This window comes from Macaca nemestrina, chromosome 6 (assembly GCF_043159975.1).
Source record: "Macaca nemestrina isolate mMacNem1 chromosome 6, mMacNem.hap1, whole genome shotgun sequence".
NCBI classification, from domain to species: domain Eukaryota; kingdom Metazoa; phylum Chordata; class Mammalia; order Primates; family Cercopithecidae; genus Macaca; species Macaca nemestrina.
Genome location: NC_092130.1, coordinates 85,590,177 through 85,611,204, shown reverse-complemented (window position 1 = coordinate 85,611,204; position 21,028 = coordinate 85,590,177). Strand labels below are relative to the sequence as shown.

Here is a 21,028-nt window from a genome sequence, read left to right as displayed (position 1 = left end):
CTGGCTTCTCCTGTATAAACACTGATGACTGTTCAGTCTGTCTCTCTGGCTTTAGTCTCACTCCTGACACATATCTCCATAGACATCATCTTCCTCTGGCCAAATTCCCTGTCTTAGTGAATGATGCCAATCCTATCCATTCACCCAAACAAGAATCATCCTAGACGCAGCCCAATTCCCCATATCCAGTTGATTAAGAAGCCCTTTTGCTTTTATATTTTAAATAAATCTCAAACTCATTACTTTCTCTTCATCTCCATTGGATTTCATATTTTGGTCATTTAATTATTTGTCATGGTGGCCTTCTTTTTGGTCTCTTTAAGGGATGGTTTCAGATTTTGTAGGGCCTCAAACTTATACAATTTGGGAGGTCCTTTGTAAGGAAAAAAACCCACAAAATAACAGATACATACATGTACAAAAGTAAATATTTAGAATAAGTGAAAGCACAGCAAATTACAACTAAAAAAGCTGTTAAATACTATAAACATTTTTAAATACATATATATATTTTTGAGATAGGGTCTCGCTCTGTTGCCCAGGCTGGAGTGCAGTGGCGTGATTGTAGCTCACTGCAGCCTCGACCTCCTGGGCTCGAATGATCCCCTCACCTCAGCCTCCTGAGTAGCAGGGACTATAGGCACATGCCACCACACCTGGCCGATTTTTTTGCAGAGACAGAATTCTGCCATGTTGCTCAGGCTAGTCTCCATCTCCTAGGCTCAAGCCATCTGCCCCCTTCAGCCTCCCAAAGTGCTGGGGTTACAGGCATGAGCCATCACATCTGGCAACACATCTTTTTAACAGCCTGATACTTCTTCAACTTTTCTTATATTTTTTGGGTGACCATAGTCTTTGGTCATCTCTTCATATGATAACCACTGATAGGTTATGGCTGTGTCCCCACACAAATCTCACACTGAATTGTCATAATCCCTATATGTCATGGGAGGGACCTGGTGGGAGGTAGTTGAATCATGGGAGCAGGTTTTTCCCGTGCTGTTCTTGTGATAGTTAATAAGTCTTGCGAGATCTGATGGTTTTATAAAAGGGCAGTTCTGCTCATGCTCTTTTGCCTGCTGCCATGTAAGATGTGATTTTGCCCCTCCTTCACTTTCCACCATGATCATGAGACCTCCCTAGCCATATGGAACTATGAGTCCGTTAAACCTCTTTTTCTTTATAAATTACCCAGTCTCTGGTATGTCTTTACTAGCAGCATGAGAACGGACTAATACAACTACTTTGTGATATTTTCTATAGAGAGAAGAGAATGATAATCAGTTTTTCTTTCTGCATGTTTCTTCTCTTTCCACATCTTTCTGGTCCTGGGCACCAGAGTTTGTGTTGTATTCCTATTTCAGCTCAGGATTCTTGTCGTAACACCAAATAAGTGTGCACTGTGGGTGGCAGAAGCATTTCTGAAAGTCATACGTGTATTAGGATAGTTATCACTCAACTATACATGGACGCGACTATAAACCACAAATAGCTAACTAAGCCTAAAGTTAAATTCCCCTTAGCAGCATCCCCAAAATGCCCATAGTTACTCCAGAGCTGCCTGATACAAGATGAAGTGATTTGGAGTGGAGACAGTAGTCTTGACTAAATATCTTATTTTGCAAATTTTACAAAAGAATATGACCATGTGAAGATATATTGCTTAGGTTCTTCCTGGGGCTTGGAAAGGATCCATAAGAAAAGAGCCTTGAAGCTTGAGCTTCATCAGTTTCATGGTAAATTGGCCTCTGGTGTGCTATTCCTGGTTTGTCTCTTTCTGAAATAAATTCTCTCAGAATAGTCATCCTAGAATACAAGTCAGATCATGGCGCTCAATGCTTTGAATTCTTTAGGAACTTTCTTCTTTGCCTCTTATTTTGCAAAATTTCAAACCTAAGAAAGTTGACAAGAATGAGACATTGAACCCTAGATTTTATAAGCAGGCGCGCGTGCGCACACACACACACACTATTTTTGGCTGAACTATTTGAGAGTAAATTGTAAACATTATGAGATTTCTTTATTCCTATTTACTTTAGCATGTATTATCTCATCATCAATCAAGAAATCTAACATACTATTATATTTTTACTATTATTTAAGATATAATCCATATTTACATTTCCCCAGTTGTTTGTTTATAATGTGCGTTAGAGCTGGGGTTTATTGTTGTTGTTGTTTAACCAATCCAGGATGCAGTTAAAAATTACACATTGCATTTAGTTGTTATATGTCTCTATTCTCTTTTTTTTCTTTTTTTTTTTTTTTTTTTGAGACGGAGTCTCGCTCTGTCGCCCAGGCTGGAGTGCAGTGGCCGGATCTCAGCTCACAGCAAGCTCCGCATCCCGGGTTCACGCCATTCTCCTGCCTCAGCCTCCCGAGTGACTGGGACTACAGGCACCCGCCACTACGCCCGGCTAGTTTTTTGTATTTTTTAGTAGAGACAGGGTTTCCCAGGATGGTCTCGATCTCCTGACCTCGTGATCCACCCGTCTCGGCCTCCCAAAGTGCTGGGATTACAGGCTTGAGCCACCGCGCCCGGCCTATTGTCTTTTTTTTCTTTCTTTCTTTCTTTTTTTTTAGAGACAAGATCTTGCTGTGTTGCCTAGGCTGGTCTGGAACTCCAGCTTAAGCAGTTCACCTGCCACAGACTGCCAAGTAGCTAAGATTATCGGCATGCATTACCGCATCTGCCTTCTAATCTCTTTTAATCTGGAGCAGTACTCCCAATGGTTTTTGAGGGGGAGGGACCGTGTCTTTTGTAAAGTTAACATTTTTAATGAACCCAGGCCCTTTAGTTTCATAATTCCTTCATTTATGATAAATGTGCTTGGAAAATAGTGATGTTTCTATCATTCCTCCTACACTTATTAGTTGATACTCTTCTGTAAATGGAGCTTTCCTTTTTCTGTGCTCCCAAATTTTTCTCTTAGAATTATCATGATTCACGGATTTGTATTTTAAATTCAGTATTTTATAATCTGTTCTGATTATTCTTTTGGGTGCTCGCATTGTTCCATATTTGCCTAGAGGTAATCATTTCAAGCTACCTCTAATCAGTTTTTAGCCCCTTCCTTATTTTCTGCCACAAGATATTCCAGGCTCAGACTTCGCCTGTCCCAGTCCTAGAATCAGCCATTTCTTTAGGGAATTCTCGTTCCTTCTAGGGGGCAATGATATTTAGAAACCAAGGTCTGGACTCTTAAATGCTCATAACTTTAGGTGTCTTTACTTCTAAGCCCTTTAATTGGCTAGAGCCAGGGATTATACCTTTTCTTTAAATTATGGGCACTGATACCCTTATTTCAGTCCAGTATTTGTATCTCATTTCAATGACTTTTGCTTTTAAAATCATTACCTAAAATGCAAGATCCTTCATGATGTAGCCTCTGACTGTTTCTAGAATCTTGCAAGGCACAATTCCCTGTCTTATGTAACAGTCACACTGAACTACTTGAAAAACTTTATGTTTTTATTTAGGTCTGGGAAAGTCTTAACTTTGTGACTTCAGATATTACCATCCCTCCATTTTCTCTATTCTCTTCTTTTGGGACTCTTGTTAGACTGATGTTGAAACTTCTGGATCTCTTCTCTGATTCTTTTATCTTTCTTTTATATTTCTTATTGCTTTATTTCTTTGTGTTGCATTATGGTAGATTTCCTTGGCCTTTTCTTCTGGTTCACACATTAATTCTGCTGGGTCTGTTCTGCTATTCTGCCTTATTACATTTTTTGTTTCAAAAGCTTTTCATACAAGATCTGTAATGGCTCTTTTCATAATTTCTTGTTCCAGTCTTAAGGATGCAAACTTTTGCTTAAAAAAACTCTCAGGGTAATTAATGATACTTAATAATTTGATTTTGATTTGTCTATTAAGTTTGGTTTTAAGACGGCATTATAAGTCATTCTACTTGATGAGATTTTATTTTATGGTATGGATGCTTCTTAAACATTGGGTAATTCTTAATTTGCCTACCTTTGCAGTTGACTTTCCTTGTTGGATTGATGCCTTCCTCTTTCTCTGCCCAGCTGCTGTCTGGGGATGGGGGTGTAAGTAGGAAAACACCCAGGATCAACAGACCTGGCTGTTTCCACAGGGGTTCTCCCACTCATCCCCAGTCGTTTGCCTTTGGGCCTCCTCCTCCTTCTTGCTCCCCGCATTGTTGAGCAGGGAGCGCTCTGGATGTGGCTGCAGTGTGAACCTGTACTCAGAGCTTCAGGAGGCCTCTTTTGTCCTGTGCTGCCTGCCTTCATTCTCTCAGGTGCTGCTAGTTTCTGAGCTGATGAGGTTTCCCCTCTAGTTTTTGAGTGTTGCTGTCTATTCAGTCCTTCCTGCTTCCCTCCCTCTCTTTCTCCTTCCCTCCCTTCCTTCTTTCCTCCCCTCTTTTCTCCTTCCCTCACTTCTTCCCCTCCCCCCCCTTTTATTTTGGAGACAGAGTGTCACTCTGTCACCCAGGCTGGAGTGCAGTGGCACGATCTCAGCTCACTGCAACCTCCACCTCTCAGGTTCAAGTGATTTTCCTGCCTCAGCCTCCTAAGTAACTGCAATTATAGGTATGAACCACCATGCCTGGGTAATTTCTGTATTTTTAGTAGAGATGGAGTTTCATCATATTGCCCAGGCTGGTCTCAAACTCCTGACCTCAAGTTATCCACCTGCTTCAGCCTCCCAAAGTGCTGTGATTACAGGCATGAGACAATGCACCTATCCTCTCTCCCCCTTCCTTCTTTCCTTCCTTCCTTCCTTCTTCCTTTCCCCCCTCCCTCTCTCCTTCTTCTCTCCCTCCTTCCCCCTTTATTTCACCATCTCTGTGATTTGGCAGGGAGGGGAGATCACAGTGTGAGCTTAGCTTTCCATCTTGAAACTGAAAATGAATGTTTTCCTTTCTTCTCACACCCCGCCCTCTGTATATGCTGTATTCTTAACTGTAGTACCCCTCTACACAGTCCCTGTCATATCAGCATAGCAAATTCACACTTACCTTTTAAATCATTACACTTTCTGTGAAGCCTTCCGTAATCCCCCCCCAGACAGTTAACTTTCTCTCCTCTGTTCTGTGGTGGCTTTGGACACCTTTATTTCAGTGCTTATTACGTTATGTTATAACTGTTTTCTGTCATGTCTATCTTGTCTCAGTTGACTATGAGTTTTTTTATCATTTCATTTTTATATCCTTGGTACTTGATGTGTGGTAGGTGCTCACTAAACGTTTATTCAGTGAGTGAATGGTTTTATGGATGATCTAAGTAAACGAAAAAATCAGTTTCACTAACGATGAAATTAATTTGCCATACAAGATGTAATTATAAAGTAATTACAAAGCTAAATCTGGCTATTCAACTCAAGGCGCTTTATTGGCTTCCCCCCATCCGTCCCTTGGAATACATGAAGCTGTGCTGCGTGCTCTCCTTATAATTCCCTTGGAATCCTTTTTACCTTCTTGTTTGTTTGTTTTTTGTTTTAAATAGAGATGGGGCTGGCCATGGTGACTCATACCTGCAGTCCCAGCACTTTGGGAGGCTGAGGTGGGAGGATCACTTGCGATCAAGAGTTCAAGACCAGCCTGGGCAACATGATGAAACCCCATCTCTAGTAAAAATACGAAAATTAGCCAGGTGTGGTGATGCACACCAGTAGTTCCAGCTACTAGGTAGACTGAGGTGGGAGGATCACTTGAGCCAGAGATCATACCACTGCACTCCAGCCTGGGGACAGAGTGAGACCCTGTCTCAACATAAATAAATAAATACATAAAAATTTAAAAAATAAAAAAATGGAGATGGGATTTCACGATGTCGACCAGGCTGGCCCCCAACTCCTGAGCTCAAGGGATCCTCCTACCTCAGCCTCCCAAGTAGCTGGAATTAAGCACATGCCATCATGCTCAGCTTCTTGAAATTCTTTTTAAAATTAAAAAGAATTCAGCAAATATAGTCCAGTCTCATATCTTTCCTTTGTTACCCATGTTTTTGACAACCTTGACCCTATGGATATCTTCAACATATTTGGCTCGGAATAAATTTTCAGCTTGTACGAAATATTGAATCTATCTTGAAAAGAGATACTTTTTTTCAGAATGTGCTTAGAATGTATGCATAGCTTTAAGCTCCCAAAGACAGTCATACTTTCAGTTATTTTTGAAACTCCAGTAGAGCCTGGTCCTTTACTAGTCTAGAATTTTTGAAAAGAATTTCTAAAACTTCCAAACAGTGGCAGTGTTGTAAGAATTAACTTACAGGTTCCCAAAGCCACTGCTTTTCAAAGAGATGTTACCCATTTGAGTGTCAGAGTTACATTGTGCTTGCTTTAAAAAAAAAAAAAAAATAGACAGCATTTTATGATAACATCTTAAACATGTAAGGGAAAAAAAGACTATAACGTTAGCTAGAAGTGTAGGACTGATTCAGTCACGTGACCATGCGGCACCACAGTTTAAAATTAGTTTGAGTCCTCTGCTTATTTCTGATTAAATGGTTAATGTAAATTAATTTAATTCAGAATTGGTTCTCCTGCTATAACCAATGCAAGTCAGACTTCTACTTGGAATCTTAGATCGTATAGCTGATTGATATTGAAGAATATAGTAATGGTTCAAAAGAGAACCACAAAGTAACTATTTAGAAACAAAAGCCTATGGAGAAGGTTTTAAGAAGTAAGATTTTAGAATCCAGATAAAGGGTAGGTAGCTAAGTTTCAACATAGTTACAGCATAATATGGTGTAGAATGACTAGACATTTTTTTCCTTTCTGGTGAGTGAACGAAAACAAATGTCTTCAGTGACGTAGAAGAGTTACAGGGTGCTTTCTAGGAACCTGTGTAGGTAAGTTGCTTACCACCATGCACAGTGGAAAACCCACCCCACTAGCATAAACCTGAAATTAGTTGTATTTTCTCCCTCAAATCAAGATTGTTAAAAATTATTTTACGTTATGTTCACTTCATTTTTCCACTTGAAACACTCCTGTCTCTGCTTGATTTCTGTCCAGAAATAAAGTTTAATAAGATGATCTGCCTACCCACTCCATTCCATCAACATAAGGAGACCTTTGTAGATATAAGAAGGCCTCTGTTTTCAGAAAACCAAAGGCACTGTTTACGAAGGCTTTGTAAAGAATGTTAAACACCAACATATTATTTTTCGAGATAGGCTAAATTCTGTATGAAAACTTTATTTGCTCCAAACTTAAAATGATCTTAGAAAAAGTAAAAGTAAAATCTCAAATTAGAACTTACGGCATAATTTAGAGAACTCAAGTTTAACGTTTAAATCACTGTATCTTTGGAATCAGTAATTCTTTACTAAAAGTATATCTTTATTTTTTCTTTTAGTGTCACTTTTCTTTTTAGGCGGAGCAAGTAGCAGTGTTATGTTGTTTATCTCTAACCCACAAAGAGACTTGGAAAAGTCACATAACCTCTCTGAGCCTCAGTTTCTTCCTCTGCAAAATGAGAATATGAATATATGGCTTCTGAGCTCCAAAATGCTTTCAGTGAAGCTAAAATTATCTAAGCCATGTGTGTCTGTGTGCATGTGTGTGTGCCTGTTTATGTGCATTTTTACATGTTATGCATATGCACTAAATATAATTCGCATATACCCAATATTTACATGTATCTGCTCCATCTGTATGCAATTCATTCGTAGGGAAGTTGCTGCATATGTGATGGGGAGCTGCTCAAATGTCCTTTCAGGGCCAATGTACTTACTCCCTCAGTTATTGGGGCTTGCTGGCTGCTGGTGGTGCACATGTGAGCCGCTTTCCATGCATTAGTCTGTGCCGATGAGAGCTGCCATGCCCAAGTTATGCCTGCTCCAGGGGTTTAGTCCTTGTCTGATTACTGGTCAATTTAGGGATAGGGTACAGCTCAGCGACCTCCTTTCCCCAAATGAGGAACAACTCTAAAAGACCATCTAAGCTCCAGAGCCCCCTGTAGGATCAGCTTTGGTCCCTGTTCCAACAGGACTGCAATTCCGATTTTCCCTCTACCCAGTCCTGCATTCCTCACCCCTGAGAAGGGTTATTCTCAAGATCGCTCCCCAATTAACCTTCTCCACACCGCTCTTCATCTTAGAGTCTTCCTCCCCACAGGAAGCCAATCTACAACAACATGCATTTCTGGAAATGAATTTACCCTCTTTTGATCTGGCAGCCTTTTTGAATGGTGACACATCTGATGTGGTCACGACACATAACAAATCTGGCTGACAAATATGGAGTTAAACATATATTTTTAGCCTTACTAGGGATGTTCTTAATAGATAGATTGTTCTCCCACCTTTCTAGCCATAGATCTCTACATGATACAACTGTGAATCTTGGGACATTTCATTTTTTGAGTTAATACTTTTTATTCCTTCAGTTTTTAATCTTAAAGGAAAAGATAAAGTTGAATGCTTTAGAGTTTAATGATTGAAATGTCTGAATTAATAGGAATGTACTTCATATGAAGTTTACAAAGAGAGTGACAATTTTGTTGCCTGGAAAATCAAGTCAAATTGAAGGTTCTGTTACAATAGAAGTATAAGGTTTACTCAAACTTCGTAAATAGATTTAAAGTTTATTATATTAAAAAAGCAAATCCACTGTTTTCCATGCTCTCCATGGCAATTAAGTTGTTACATTTATCTTCTTTTCTACTGGCCTAGAAATATTGATATTCAGGATGTCAAGGCTGTGTAAAAAGAAGCAGACCCACGAGTACTGGTTGTTTGTTAATATCCATTCACCTACTCTGAATTCTTCTATTTTCTAAAATGCTATTTATTATTCTTGCAGTGACTGCTTGTTTATTTAGGGACCTTTCTATGGTCATTGACGCTTTTTATTCAGGGTTTAGTGTGTAGTGGATATACTGAAGGCTTTTGAACTGTGGCTCTGGTATGAACTCTTAGTTTGTTGTTTAATGTTCAGATTGTCTGTGTCCCATTTTTTTCCCTGTTTAATTCCAAAACTCTTGGTTTTAAAATTTGTTTTCTCAGAAGAATTACCTTGTACATGCCCACTATGTACGTCAGACAGAGGGAGCTGTGTTAGTACAACCGAAGGGATCCAACTTGCAAAAGAACTAGGAGCGACCTATCTTGAACTCCACAGCCTTGATGACTTCTACATAGGAAAGTATTTTGGAGGAGTGGTAAGTGGAAATTCCTATTAAGTATAAAGTTACTTGTCAGGTTGGCTCATTAGGTATTTTCTAGAACATCAGTTAGAACTTCAGATGTAAAAGCATGGTTTGTCTTACTTAACCTGGAGAAATAAAATGAGAGTGAGTGCAGAGGTTTTATCAGAATAAAATTATAATTTTATTTTTCTCTCCAAATGAAACCTTTTCTATTATCTGATATTTTGGAATTTTTCATTTGGTGATCTTTAGTAGTCTTTGTTGCATGTATCAAAAGCGTGTTTACTTACCCAAACCTGTGATGCCAGTTTTAATAGTCATCTTTATACAGCTGAATGAGCCTGGCAGCCTGAGCCAGCAGGCCCTGAAAGTTCTCTTTCATTTCCATCTACTAGTTGAAAAAAATAATTTTTCTTCCTCTGTGTGTGCTTTGGCAAAATTTTATATACTCCTAATTTGGTTGTAGCTCAAACAGATTCAGAGGAGCTACTTATACAAATAGCTGCTTGTCGGATATGTGGGAGCAAGTCTGCTTGCTTGGTTGCAGTGGCGCATATTGGGTTCTGCAGTCATTCTGATACTGATCTTAACACACAGCACTTCCCATATAGTATTAGGACTGTAACGTCCTTGGAGAATACTGTGGAGTTGTATCATTTAAGAATTTGCTGACATAGAAACTACATTTCCAAACCTCTAAGAAGCAACTCCTCTCAACAGACAAATCTGATATACATGGATGAGAAGTTAAAAGCAAAGAAAACCTGCTTTACGCCGGAGCACCCTGGCATCCCTCATCGGTTCCCTAGCTCTTCACCATGTACTCTTTCCAACATGCCCCAGTAGTCATTATGTAAATTCACGTTGAAATGTTGAGGTTCCACAGATGACTACAGAAGTGTCATTTGTGTAAATGGGTAAAATAAAGACCAAATATAAATGCTGCTAATTTCCATCAAATATAAATGGCTTTTATTTACCCAATAATATAAAGAAACATTAATATTACAATGTTAAGGAAGATACACTCACAATATTGATATTATCGATGACTGTGAGAAACTTTTGTTGCATTCATTTATGGTGATGAGCAGTGAGTAGAAAGGTGGATAAGAGAGATTTAATCTTCCTGTCAAGCAGATTATATTCTAGTGGCTTTTTAAAAATCTTAATTTGGCGAAGAATGGTACGTTTCCTAAAATACCTGGGGAGCTGGAGAGCAAAACGATGGTTTGGTTTTGCTTGTTGTGAAGGTTCATTTGTCAGATAGTTTCATGCATTAGATTTGGTTTATTTGTTGAGGGGAGGCCGTTCCCGTGGAAGCCACAGGACTCCTTGCTCCCCGTTCCAGGATCCTGAACCTGAAATTCCCAGGATCACTCTTCCCACCTTCCCACTCCCATTTTCTCTCCTCTCTTTCTCTTCTTCTGGCTCCTTTTTTCTCTTTCTTCCTGATATCTAATGTTGCAATTAGGGTTAGAGGCATGATGAGGATTGATGTGGCCAAGGTTGGGAGAAAGACATGGCAGTTTCGTTTTTCCTTAATTTAAGACCTGATGAGAATATGGAAACAAGATCAGAATGATCTCTCTTTAGATGCTTTACTTTCTAGTAAAGTACAACTGGGATCTCAGGTGTAAAACAGAATGGCATTGGCAAGCATATGGATGGAGATGACAATGTTAGAATAAAAGGAGCATTGAAAATCTGCATTTAAGGGTCAGGGTTGAAGAGCTCTGCAGTACTACCCTTAGACCTAGGCCAGAGAGAAAGCCGCCTGCCTTCCAGCTTTAGAGAGCTCCATCTGTCCGTCCTCCAGTTGCACCCCTCCCCACAGGGTACAAGTCAGTGGAGCCAAGGGTTGTACCCACCTGGAGCTGGTGAACTTCATTCCTTTCTAGACCTGCGCTGTCCAGTATGGCAGCCACTGGCTACATGTGGCTATTTATATTTAAGTGAATTGAAATAAAACCAAGTAAAATTCAGTTCTTCAAGCATATGAACCATATTTTAGGTGTTCTAGGGCTACATGTGGCTAGTGGCTACTGTATTATATAATGCATATATTACAGAACATTTCCATCCACACAGAAGGGTCTGTGGAGTAGTGCTAGGACTGTGCTCCCAAACCCAGTACCCCAGAATTCTCTGGCCACTGGTCTTAGGCCTGTTTCGACCTGTGCCAGCCATTTTCCTGGGACAGTCCTCCTGATGGTGGACCACATGGCTGGTATATGTACCCCTAGGCCTGCCCAGTGACCCAAGGGTGAGTCTTTATGGGGAATGGGGGAGGGGGCGGTGGACAGAGCTTGGATGTCCACTTCTGTGCACAGAGCTCTTTAAAGCATGAGTTAGAGCAGGAGGTGAGAAGAGAATGGGTGGTCTTAGGGCTCAGGAATTAGGGACCAGCTCTCCCTTTGCTTTATGAACCTCTGAAGAATCTGAGAATTTAAATATAAATCTTGCCTGTGAGGCTTTTATGATGATGTATTTGTCAAAGCAGAAGTATAGAATATCTTTTATATGTAACGGTTTGTTTTCTTTATTTACAGCATTTAAATATTTAGGTATGTGGTGGGTGGGCCTCCTTTTGGACTTTTGCCCCAAGCCTTGCAAGCTAGGGCACAGGCCTGAAGCTATGTAAATGCACCTGAGTGAGATTTTTAATTTGTAAAGGACAGATTTTAAAGAAATTTGTTCAAGAGAAGAAAGTGAAGTTTCCTGGCTCATAGGAACATCTGTAGACACAGAGGCAGATCTGTTCCTGCTTTGAATTTCACTAATATTAACTGTGGTGGTTGCCCACTGAGAAAATTATTAGCAGCGTCACAATTGTAGAGATTGACTTTCTTGAGTATTCAAGAGAGTAGCTGCGTGGGATGGCATGCGCTTGTAATCCCAGTGACTTGGAAGGCTGAGGCGGGAGGATCCCTTGAGTCCAGGAGTTTGAGTCTAGCTTGAGCAACATAGCAATACTCCATTTCTAAAATTAAAATATATATATATGTGTATATATATAAAATTTTAAACAGAGAACCAACAATTCCTTCTTTTAAGAAAAAAAAAAACTTTTAGATTCAGGGGCACATGTTTGTTATATAGGTAAATTGTGTGTCACGGGGGTTTGGTGTTCAGATTATTTCACCAACAAGGTAATAAGCATAGTACGTGGTAGGTAATTTTCTGATCCTCACCCTCCTCCCTCCCACCACCCTCTCAAGTAGGCCCTGGTGTCTGCTCGTCACTTCTTTGTGTCCATAGGTACTCAATGTTTAGCTCCCACTTACAAGTGAGAACATGTGGTATTTGGTTTCTTGTTCCTGTTAGTTCGTTTAGGATAATGGCCTCTGGCTCCATCCATTTTGCTGCAAAGGACATCGTTTCATTCTTTTTATGTCTGTGTAGTATTCCATCATGTGTATGCACCATGTTTTCTTTATCCAGTCTATTGTTGATGGACATTTAGGTTGATTCTATGTCTTTGCTGCTGTGGATAGTGCATGTGTCTTTGTGGCAGAATGATTAATAACAACTCCTTCTTGAGTGGATAGTTTATTTATGTTCAGAGAAGGCACAGTCTGCTCCACTAGATTCATTTTTTTTTAATAAAAAATTGTTTATATGTGTTTGCTAATGCATACATATAAATGGTACTGACATTTAAAACGTTTGACAGTTGTGACTTCGGATACAAATTTTCATGTTGGATATATAGTTTTGTTGGATCTTCAATTAAAATTCGATTCCTGTTTTAGTTGGAGTATTTTATGATTCAAGCCTTAAATCAGAAGACAAGTGAAAAAATGAAGAAAAGAAAAATGAGCAACTCGTTTCATGGAATTAGACCACCTCAACTTGAACAACCAGGTGCATTTCTTAGCCAATGTGTAGACATTCATTAGACATTCATTACAGATCCTTTCTCACAGGTCTTAGAGCAGTTGTTCTCAAACTTGAGCATGCTCAGAGCTTACCTGACATTCTGATTCAGTCAGCCTTGGATAGGGCCTAGAATCTGCGTTAATCAACTTCCCAGATGATGCAGAAGCAGATTGGTACTTGAATCACATTTTGAGAAATACTGCTTTAAAAATTGAGCCTATAGATTCTAAAAGTAATATGTGTCGTGGGTGGAGAGCTGTTCTAGATTAAAGTCTAATGCTAAATAACTACTAAATGCAATGCATGAACCTTGATTGGATACTGGTTTAATAAAAATATCTAGATGTTCCTGCAACATGGGTTAATTTTAATACAGACTGGAAATTAGATAATATCATGTAATTACTGTTAATTTTCTTATGTATCATAATGGTATTGTGATGAATAGGAGAATGTTCCTATTCCCAGGAGATGAAGGTGAAAGTATTTTAAAGCCGAAGCATCCTGATGACTGCAACTTTTAAATATTTCAGCTGTGTAGCTGTGTGTGTGTATGTGTTTGCGTGTGTGTGTGTCTTTCTGTCTTTCTAGAGATAAGGGGAAAATAAAATGTTAATAATTGCAAAATCCAGGTGACGGATATATGTGAAGGGTATATGTGTGTTCATTGCATCATTCTTTCAACTTTTTTGAATGTTTGAAAGTATTTTTAATACAAAGTTCAGGGCAAATAAACTTAAAAGTAAATTATATCAACTGTTATCAGAATTTTCTGCATGATTTTGTAATAGAAATAGCGTAGCACTTTATTGGATCAATATCTTTTGGAATTTAAGAGACCCCATCTCTTTAAAAAAGTGCAGATATATAGACCACATATAAATCTAAATGATACACATTTGGCTTTGAATTTCCTGGTGTGCAAAGGGAAAGGGGAGACATGGTCTATTAGGTTGCAAACCCTTGGGCATTAAATCCTTTCTGGATTAGAAAATGAGTGGGAAATGACCAGATAAATAATGTAGATAGTTCTTAGTTCTCATTAATCAAGAAGACAAAACATACTACATCCTCAGAGAAAGCAAAACATTACATGTCATTTAGCTCTAAAAGAAATATCGAGGCGGGCGGATCACAAGGTCAGGAGATCGAGACCATCCTGGCTTAGCCGGGCGAGGTGGCGGGTGCCTGTAGTCCCAGCTACTCAGGAGGCTGAGGCAGGAGAATGGCGTAAACCCAGAAGGCGGAACTTGCAGTGAGCCGAGATCGCGCTACTGCACTCCAGCCTGGGTGACAGAGCAAGACTCTGTCTCAAAAAAAAAAAAAAAGAAAGAAATATCTGGGCCCAGGCATGGTGGCTCATGCCTATAATCCCAGCACTTTGGGAGGCCAAAGTGGGCAGATCAGCAGGGGTCAGGAGTTCCAGACCAGCCTGGCCAACATGGTGAAACCCTGTTTCTACTAAAAGTACAAAAATTAGCGGAGCATGATGGTGACGCCTGTAGTCCCAGCTACTCACGAGGCTGAGGCAGGAGAACTGCATGAACTGGGGAGGCAGAGGTTACAGTGAGCCAAGATCATACCACTGCACTCCAGTGAGACTCTGTCTCAAAAAAAAAAAAAAAAAAGAGAAAAAAGAAATCTCTTGTGTGGGTCTTCATGTGGGGGCACTAAGTGATATAGTGGACAGGGCCTTCAAAAGTGTCTCTTCAGGAAATGCAGCCTCAGCGTTCACAGAGCTGTTTCTTGTACTCTTCTGTTAGGACAGCTGTGTGTAAAACACTAAAGATATCCCAGGGGTTCAGAATAATACAGTCTGGGTACATATTTAGGGCTGATTTGTTCCAAGGACGGATCCTGGGCTCTGGGGCACATTGCATTTAGGGTTGTGTGAGGGCGCCATAGGCAGTGGAAGGGAGGAGGGTAGACTGGAATACATTGCAGGGAGAGCCTGGCCTCCAAAGGACTTTGTTATTATCTGTTTTATAGGCTGGGGTTTGCTTTGGAAGCAAGGATTTTTATTGCTAAAGAAGTTTGAATTTCACTGATTTAGATGGTTCCTTATCCTTCAACACTGCACAAATATTACTTTCCTCAGCTCCTCTTTGGATAAAAATGAGATGGCAGATGTTTTACAGTTAGGGTTGGTGGAGAGGGCCTGGAGTGTAGGTATTCTGAGTTGATTGAGGGTTCATCTCTCTTTATTGGTGATCAAACTAGTAGACTGAAGGTTATATCCTCTATTAGAAATTAGGGAGCTGAGTCAGCACTTTTGCTGAAGCATTTTACTAGAAGGAAAAGTACTAATTTTGGAATCCAGATAAAGGGGTCAAAATGTTTTCCAACAATAGTGTTCAAGACAGTGAGCCTTGACTTTGAGAAGTTGCAGAATTTTAACAGCTCAGCCGTCTACCTCTGCTTCTGGTCCCAAGAGGAAAGGGGCTTCAGATGTGAGGTTGGGTTCTTCGGAACTTATTTAGTACTCTGAACTTTTAAAATCGAGTAGAAGTAAAGAATGATGACTATGAAATACTAAAGTTCGGTATTTGGCGGGTTGTTTTATTTTGGGACACACAAGTAAGAAGAAATGTTATTTTATTGTTCCGTACGTCATTAGTAAGTTCTTCATTTGCTCTATAAAATGTAAATAAACATAGTATTTGTGTGTCTGTGTTATAAAATTCTGTAGTCCCTGAATAATTAGTTTATATATGTTTGTAAATTAGGTTAAGCTGTACAAAATTGCTGTTTTTGTGCATCAAAAAATGATTAAATATTGGCTGTTTCTTATGGTTTAACCTAATAATCTTTTAAAATATTATACAATTGTATTTAAAGTAAACATAAAATTATTGGGTCTGTAAACCTGAAAGGAGTTTATTATTTTTATTTTCTTTTTCAAAACAGAAAAAATGCCTGTCTTAAAGGCCGAAGCGTCACATTATAACGCTGACCTAAATAACTTGCTGTTCTGCTGTCAGTGTGTGGACGTGGTATTTTACAACCCCAATTTAAAGGAAGTTGTAGAGGCCCACAAGATCGTTCTCTGCGCTGTAAGCCATGTTTTCATGCTGCTTTTCAATGTGAAGAGTCCCACTGACATTCAGGATTCCAGTATCATCCGAACTACCCAGGATCTCTTTGCTATAAACAGAGATACTGCATTTCCAGGTGCTAGCCAGGAATCTTCAGGCAACCCACCATTACGAGTCATTGTTAAAGACGCCGTCTTCTGTTCTTGTTTATCAGACATCCTTCGCTTCATTTATTCAGGTATCTTGTCAAGTGGTTCTGGTTACTTACAATCTCATAAACTTTGCAAATGAAACGTGCCTGTGGTGCTCAAGGGTACTGGTTAGTTTTACAGTGATCTTTTCCTACCATCTGGGATGAAGATTATACATGAAATATTATTTGCTTTATATATAGGAATTGGTCCAAGCTTTCTGTTTTCCTTACAAACGTACTTGCCTCATCTTTTTCCTATCAATTTCATATTACTGTGGTAAAATATATGGAACATAAATTTTACTATCTTAGCCATTTTTAAGAACACAGTTCAGTGGAATTAAACACATTCATAATGTTATGTAACTATCACCACCATCCGTGTCCATAATTCTTTTCATCTTATAAAACTGAAACTCTCTACCCATTAAACAATGATTCCCCATTCCACCCTCTCTCCAGCCACTGACAGCCACCATTCTACTTTCTGTCTCTGTGATTTTAACTCTCCTAAGTGCCTCATGTAAGTGGAATCATACAGTATTTGTCATTTTGTGATTGACTTATTTTACTTAGCATAATGTCTTAAAGGTTCATCCAAGTTGTGGTGTGTATCAGGATTTTCTTCCTTTGAAGGTTGATCATATTCTGTAGTACCTATAGACCACATTTTGTTAACCCATTCATTCATCCATGGACACGTGGGTTGCTTCTGCTGTTGCAGCGATTGTGAATAATGCTGCTGTGAACATAGTGTACAAATACCTCTTTTGAGACTCTGCTTTTATTTTTTGTTTGCATATATACACAGAAGTGGAATTGCTGGATCACATGGTAATTCTATTTTTGATTTTTTACAGAACTGTCATACTGTTTTCCACAGTAGCTATACCACTTCACGTGCCTACAAACTGTGCACAAGGGTTCCAATTTCTACACATCCTTGCCAACACTTGCTATTTATTTTTTTTAATGGTAGCCATCTTAATGGGCATGACGTGGTATCTAATTTTGGTATTGATTTGCATTTCCCTAATGATTAGTGATATCAAGCATCTTTTCATATGTTTTTGTATTTGCCTTGGTTTTAAATCTACTTGTAAAAAAACAATAATCTACCAAACAGATATGTTAATATTTTATTTCCTTAAAAAACATCCAAAATATGAAATATGAGAATTTATTGTCCAATTTCATTTTAAAGACATAAAATATTCCAAGAGTAAGTGAAATCAAATGTCTATACCTTAAAACCTAGCTATTCACTCTTCAGTTCGACTCTTAGATTTTGTAGGCCATCAAAGAGAGAGTTGCTTTCAGCTTAGGAACTGGAAATCAATATCCAGTGTTAGTTGAGGTCTGATTAACTTTGGCCATGACTATCATAGACGTTACTTTTTTTTTTTCTTTACTGTGCCCTTTCTTTTTAAGATTCAGCTTATCAAGTATTTTTCTCTTTGCCCTTTTAAAAACTCAGCAGCAACTATATTTTAAAGATAGAAGTTCTATCTGAGTCATTTTAGCAAATGAATTGAAGGTCTTACATCTAAGTGTCCCATGTAAGAATGGAAAAGAACAGATGTAAAATGAATTTTAATGTAAGCATCTAAATATAAGTTTTCTGAGAACTCCTGTCTTTAATTTTCTTTACCCACTTCAAATCATGTACCGACGACCTGTTAAGCTAAGGTCACTCCTGCCCTGCAATGTGTCTGGAGAAACATTTATAATTAATTTGTTTTTAGGCTTCCAATAAAGCCTAATTGGGAACAGATAAAAAGTTTTAAGGTTTGCAAAACAAGTATCATTTCCTACAGGTAGGGAAATTAGGGGCAGCCTTTATTTAAGTAATTGATTATAAAAATAAGGTATTACTTTGTTCATGTGGGTTGTGATCATGTAATTTTATAAGTTAAAACTTAAATTATGATTTTGAAAAGTACAATTGCAGCATGCAGATTTATGTGGATAAAAAATACATATTGGAGTAGAATGTGGTGCTAGGTTACTGAAATATTGGCTTGGAAAAGGCATAAATTAAGCACCTGTACAGCACACACCCAGCACATTGCCTTCAACGGGTTCTCTCTAAGTTTTAGTTGAATTACAGGGAAGGCTACAGTAGCCGGGCATCATCATATCAATAAGCCAAACTACTTAAAGACTTCATTTAGTACTATAGATTTTAATGTTTAAACTTAGAATGTCACAGTTCAGAATTTAAGATTTTGAAAAACTAACATGTTTACATGTTAAGAGAAAAAAATATTTTTAATCATATGTCTAAGGAACTGTGAGGAACGTGACTTTTTTATGATAATTTTCTGTTGAAATTAAGTGAATTATTCAGCAGGTTTCCAAAATCATTATTGACTACTTTCAAAGACACATGAGCACTCTGAAGTCTTATATCCTTTTTAATACAGTAGCAGTAAAATAGCTAGATGTATCTCCAGTGGTTGATCCTGCCTAGCTTTCTCCTAGGGGGAGTGCTTTATTTAATTGCAAAATTAATACAGGCAGATGGAAAAAAAGGGAAAGAAAAGAAAAAAGTTATCCTTTTACCCCAGACCCTTTCCCCAGAGTCATTTACCTGTTGTAAATTTTTTGTGCATTCATTCTGATACTGTTTGAAAGAGATATACGGGGGACATTTGCATTGGTAAAAATGTAATCCTAGGTAGCTGCTGCTTTCCAGGGATCACAGGCCATTTCCCATGACTGGAGCATAGAGTGAAAGGTGATGGCTGATGGGTGATGAGGTGGGCAAGGTCTGTGGAAGCTGTTCCTGCTGCTCTTAGACTTGTGTTAGAGTTTGAGGCATGATCAGTCTGGGCTTTAGAAAGCTCATCTCTGGTGATGGTTGGAGGGTGGAACAGTGCAGCCAAGACAGGCATTCAATCAGGAGGTCCCATTACTCTGGCGATCAGCCTCAGGAAGGCCAACAGTCAGACAATGGGTGGCCCTGCCCTTGGCCCTTCATCATCTAGACCAGTGCTTTTCAAACCTTCAAGTGTATGCAGATCATCTGAGGATCTTGTTCCTGTGGAGATTCTGATTCAGTTGCCTGGAGTGGGGCATGAGTTTCTGTGTTTCCAGTAGTCAGTCTCCCAGGTGGTGCTGGATCTCTGGACTACCAGAAGCAGCTGGAATACCTGCTTTTGGAAGAACTGGGAACCAGCCAAAGCCAGCACAGTAGGGCCTAGAATTCAGTGCAGAGGCCTGAGAAGGCTACCAAGTTATCAGCTTAGGATTCAAAGTAAAAATGGGGTGAGCTGCAAGGCTGACTGAGGCAGGGCTATTTGGAACTGGGGCTCTCAGTGCCCTGTGTGTCCCCTGCCTGACATGAGGAAAAGTGGATGCCTAGTGGTTGGGTGGAAATTAAGTAAGGCTGGAATAGGGATCGGAGGGCAGGCAGGCATGATGGTGTGAAGAGCCTGCTGAGCTACAGGTCTTCAACCAGTTCAGAGTCCTGGCTTCTTAACCTGACACTCACCTGTTCCATTTCGGCTGTGATCTCTCCTTGTATGTCACGGCCAAAGCCGGAGATGCTGTCTGCTCTGAGCAGGAGCACGGGCCGTTGACCTGGGGCTGCAGAGACCCAGATACTGGTTAAGGAAAAGTGAAAATAACTGGTTCTGCAGGTACCTATTTATTATTCTTTAATTATTTACAGATTACAACCTCTGGCTCAAGGAAGGGTTTCATTTACATTATGTTAAAAAGAGATATCAAAGCTGTATTTGCACAGAAAAGACAATTTTGAAAAATGCTGAAAATTAAGAGAAAAAAATTTACCCAGATTCCACTATCAACAGAAAATGTCTAAACATTTATTGTTTTGTTTGATCCTCTGGTCGTTTGTGTATAAATAAGTGACACTGGTTTTGAAAGCATATATTTTGTAATCAAGTCAAACAAAAATTTTAAACCTACAGTTTTCTCAAAGACTTCAATAAATGGGCCAGGCTTGTTTTGTTGTTTGTTTGTTTTTTAACAGTTTTAAACCTGTGAGTAGAATACAAGTGTTAAGGCACAGTTTTGCAGTGGTTTTCCCGCAGAAGTGCCATGGTCTGCCCTTGGGTTATGCTAGAGAACCACTGAAGACAGGAGTTGTTTGTTTGTGTTCCCATCAGATGAGTTGGTAAAGCAGAGGTTGAACTCCATCGTGGGCTCAGGAATATTTGCCTTGAGCAAACATGGGCTAGAAAATTGTAATAAGCCTATCTTGTGTCCTTTTTTTTTTTTTTTAAAGAACCAAATTACAAAGAATATCTTAATTCTTTTTAAATAACATGCTTTTTTTAACCTTTAGGAATTTGAATTTTGGTGTGTATTGTGTCACCATGAACATTTGGGTCGTTATTTAGGAGGGACCTGTTTAACAACAGTCCAGTTAACATTTTACACCTATATATTCCTATTGAAATTTTTGATTCAATAGACACAGTCAAGGTATGTCTGTTTTGTATATGTTAGTTTTCTATTGAATAACAACAAAACACCGCGTAACATGTAAGTACTAAACTACTAATCCTAAGGAACAAGGAGTAATGTGATAAGTGAAGCCAGCCCTTTCCTGGTCTTCAGGGAGTAATTCTTACATGGCATACAATTGTAACATTCTTATAATACTTGATACAGTCTTATGCTTGCACATTCTTGAGTCACATGATCTCAGATGGTTAGGAAGTGAAGTAATTGTAAGAACCTCAAGAATTTAGCTTTGAGCTCTTCCTGCCACAGATGGCCCTTAGAGTTTCACATCACTTCTTGAAATGCCATCAGAGTAA

The 21,028-nt window shown here is 39.1% G+C and overlaps 1 protein-coding gene across 2 annotated transcripts in view; it reads left to right on the top strand.

The window, feature by feature from the left end:
* Nucleotides 1-21,028, top strand: part of LOC105491979 (Rho related BTB domain containing 3) — a 64,235-nt gene that overhangs the window by 7,916 nt on the left and 35,291 nt on the right. Inside the window, exons 4-6 of one of the 2 annotated variants that reach the window (XM_011758819.3) lie at nucleotides 8,986-9,137; nucleotides 12,881-12,992; nucleotides 15,915-16,280. In XM_011758819.3, coding sequence (XP_011757121.1) covers nucleotides 8,986-9,137; nucleotides 12,881-12,992; nucleotides 15,915-16,280 — 630 coding nt within the window. Of the gene's footprint in view, nucleotides 1-8,982; nucleotides 9,138-12,880; nucleotides 12,993-15,914; nucleotides 16,281-21,028 lie in introns of both variants that reach the window. The other variant, XM_011758818.3, reaches the window with a different exon arrangement.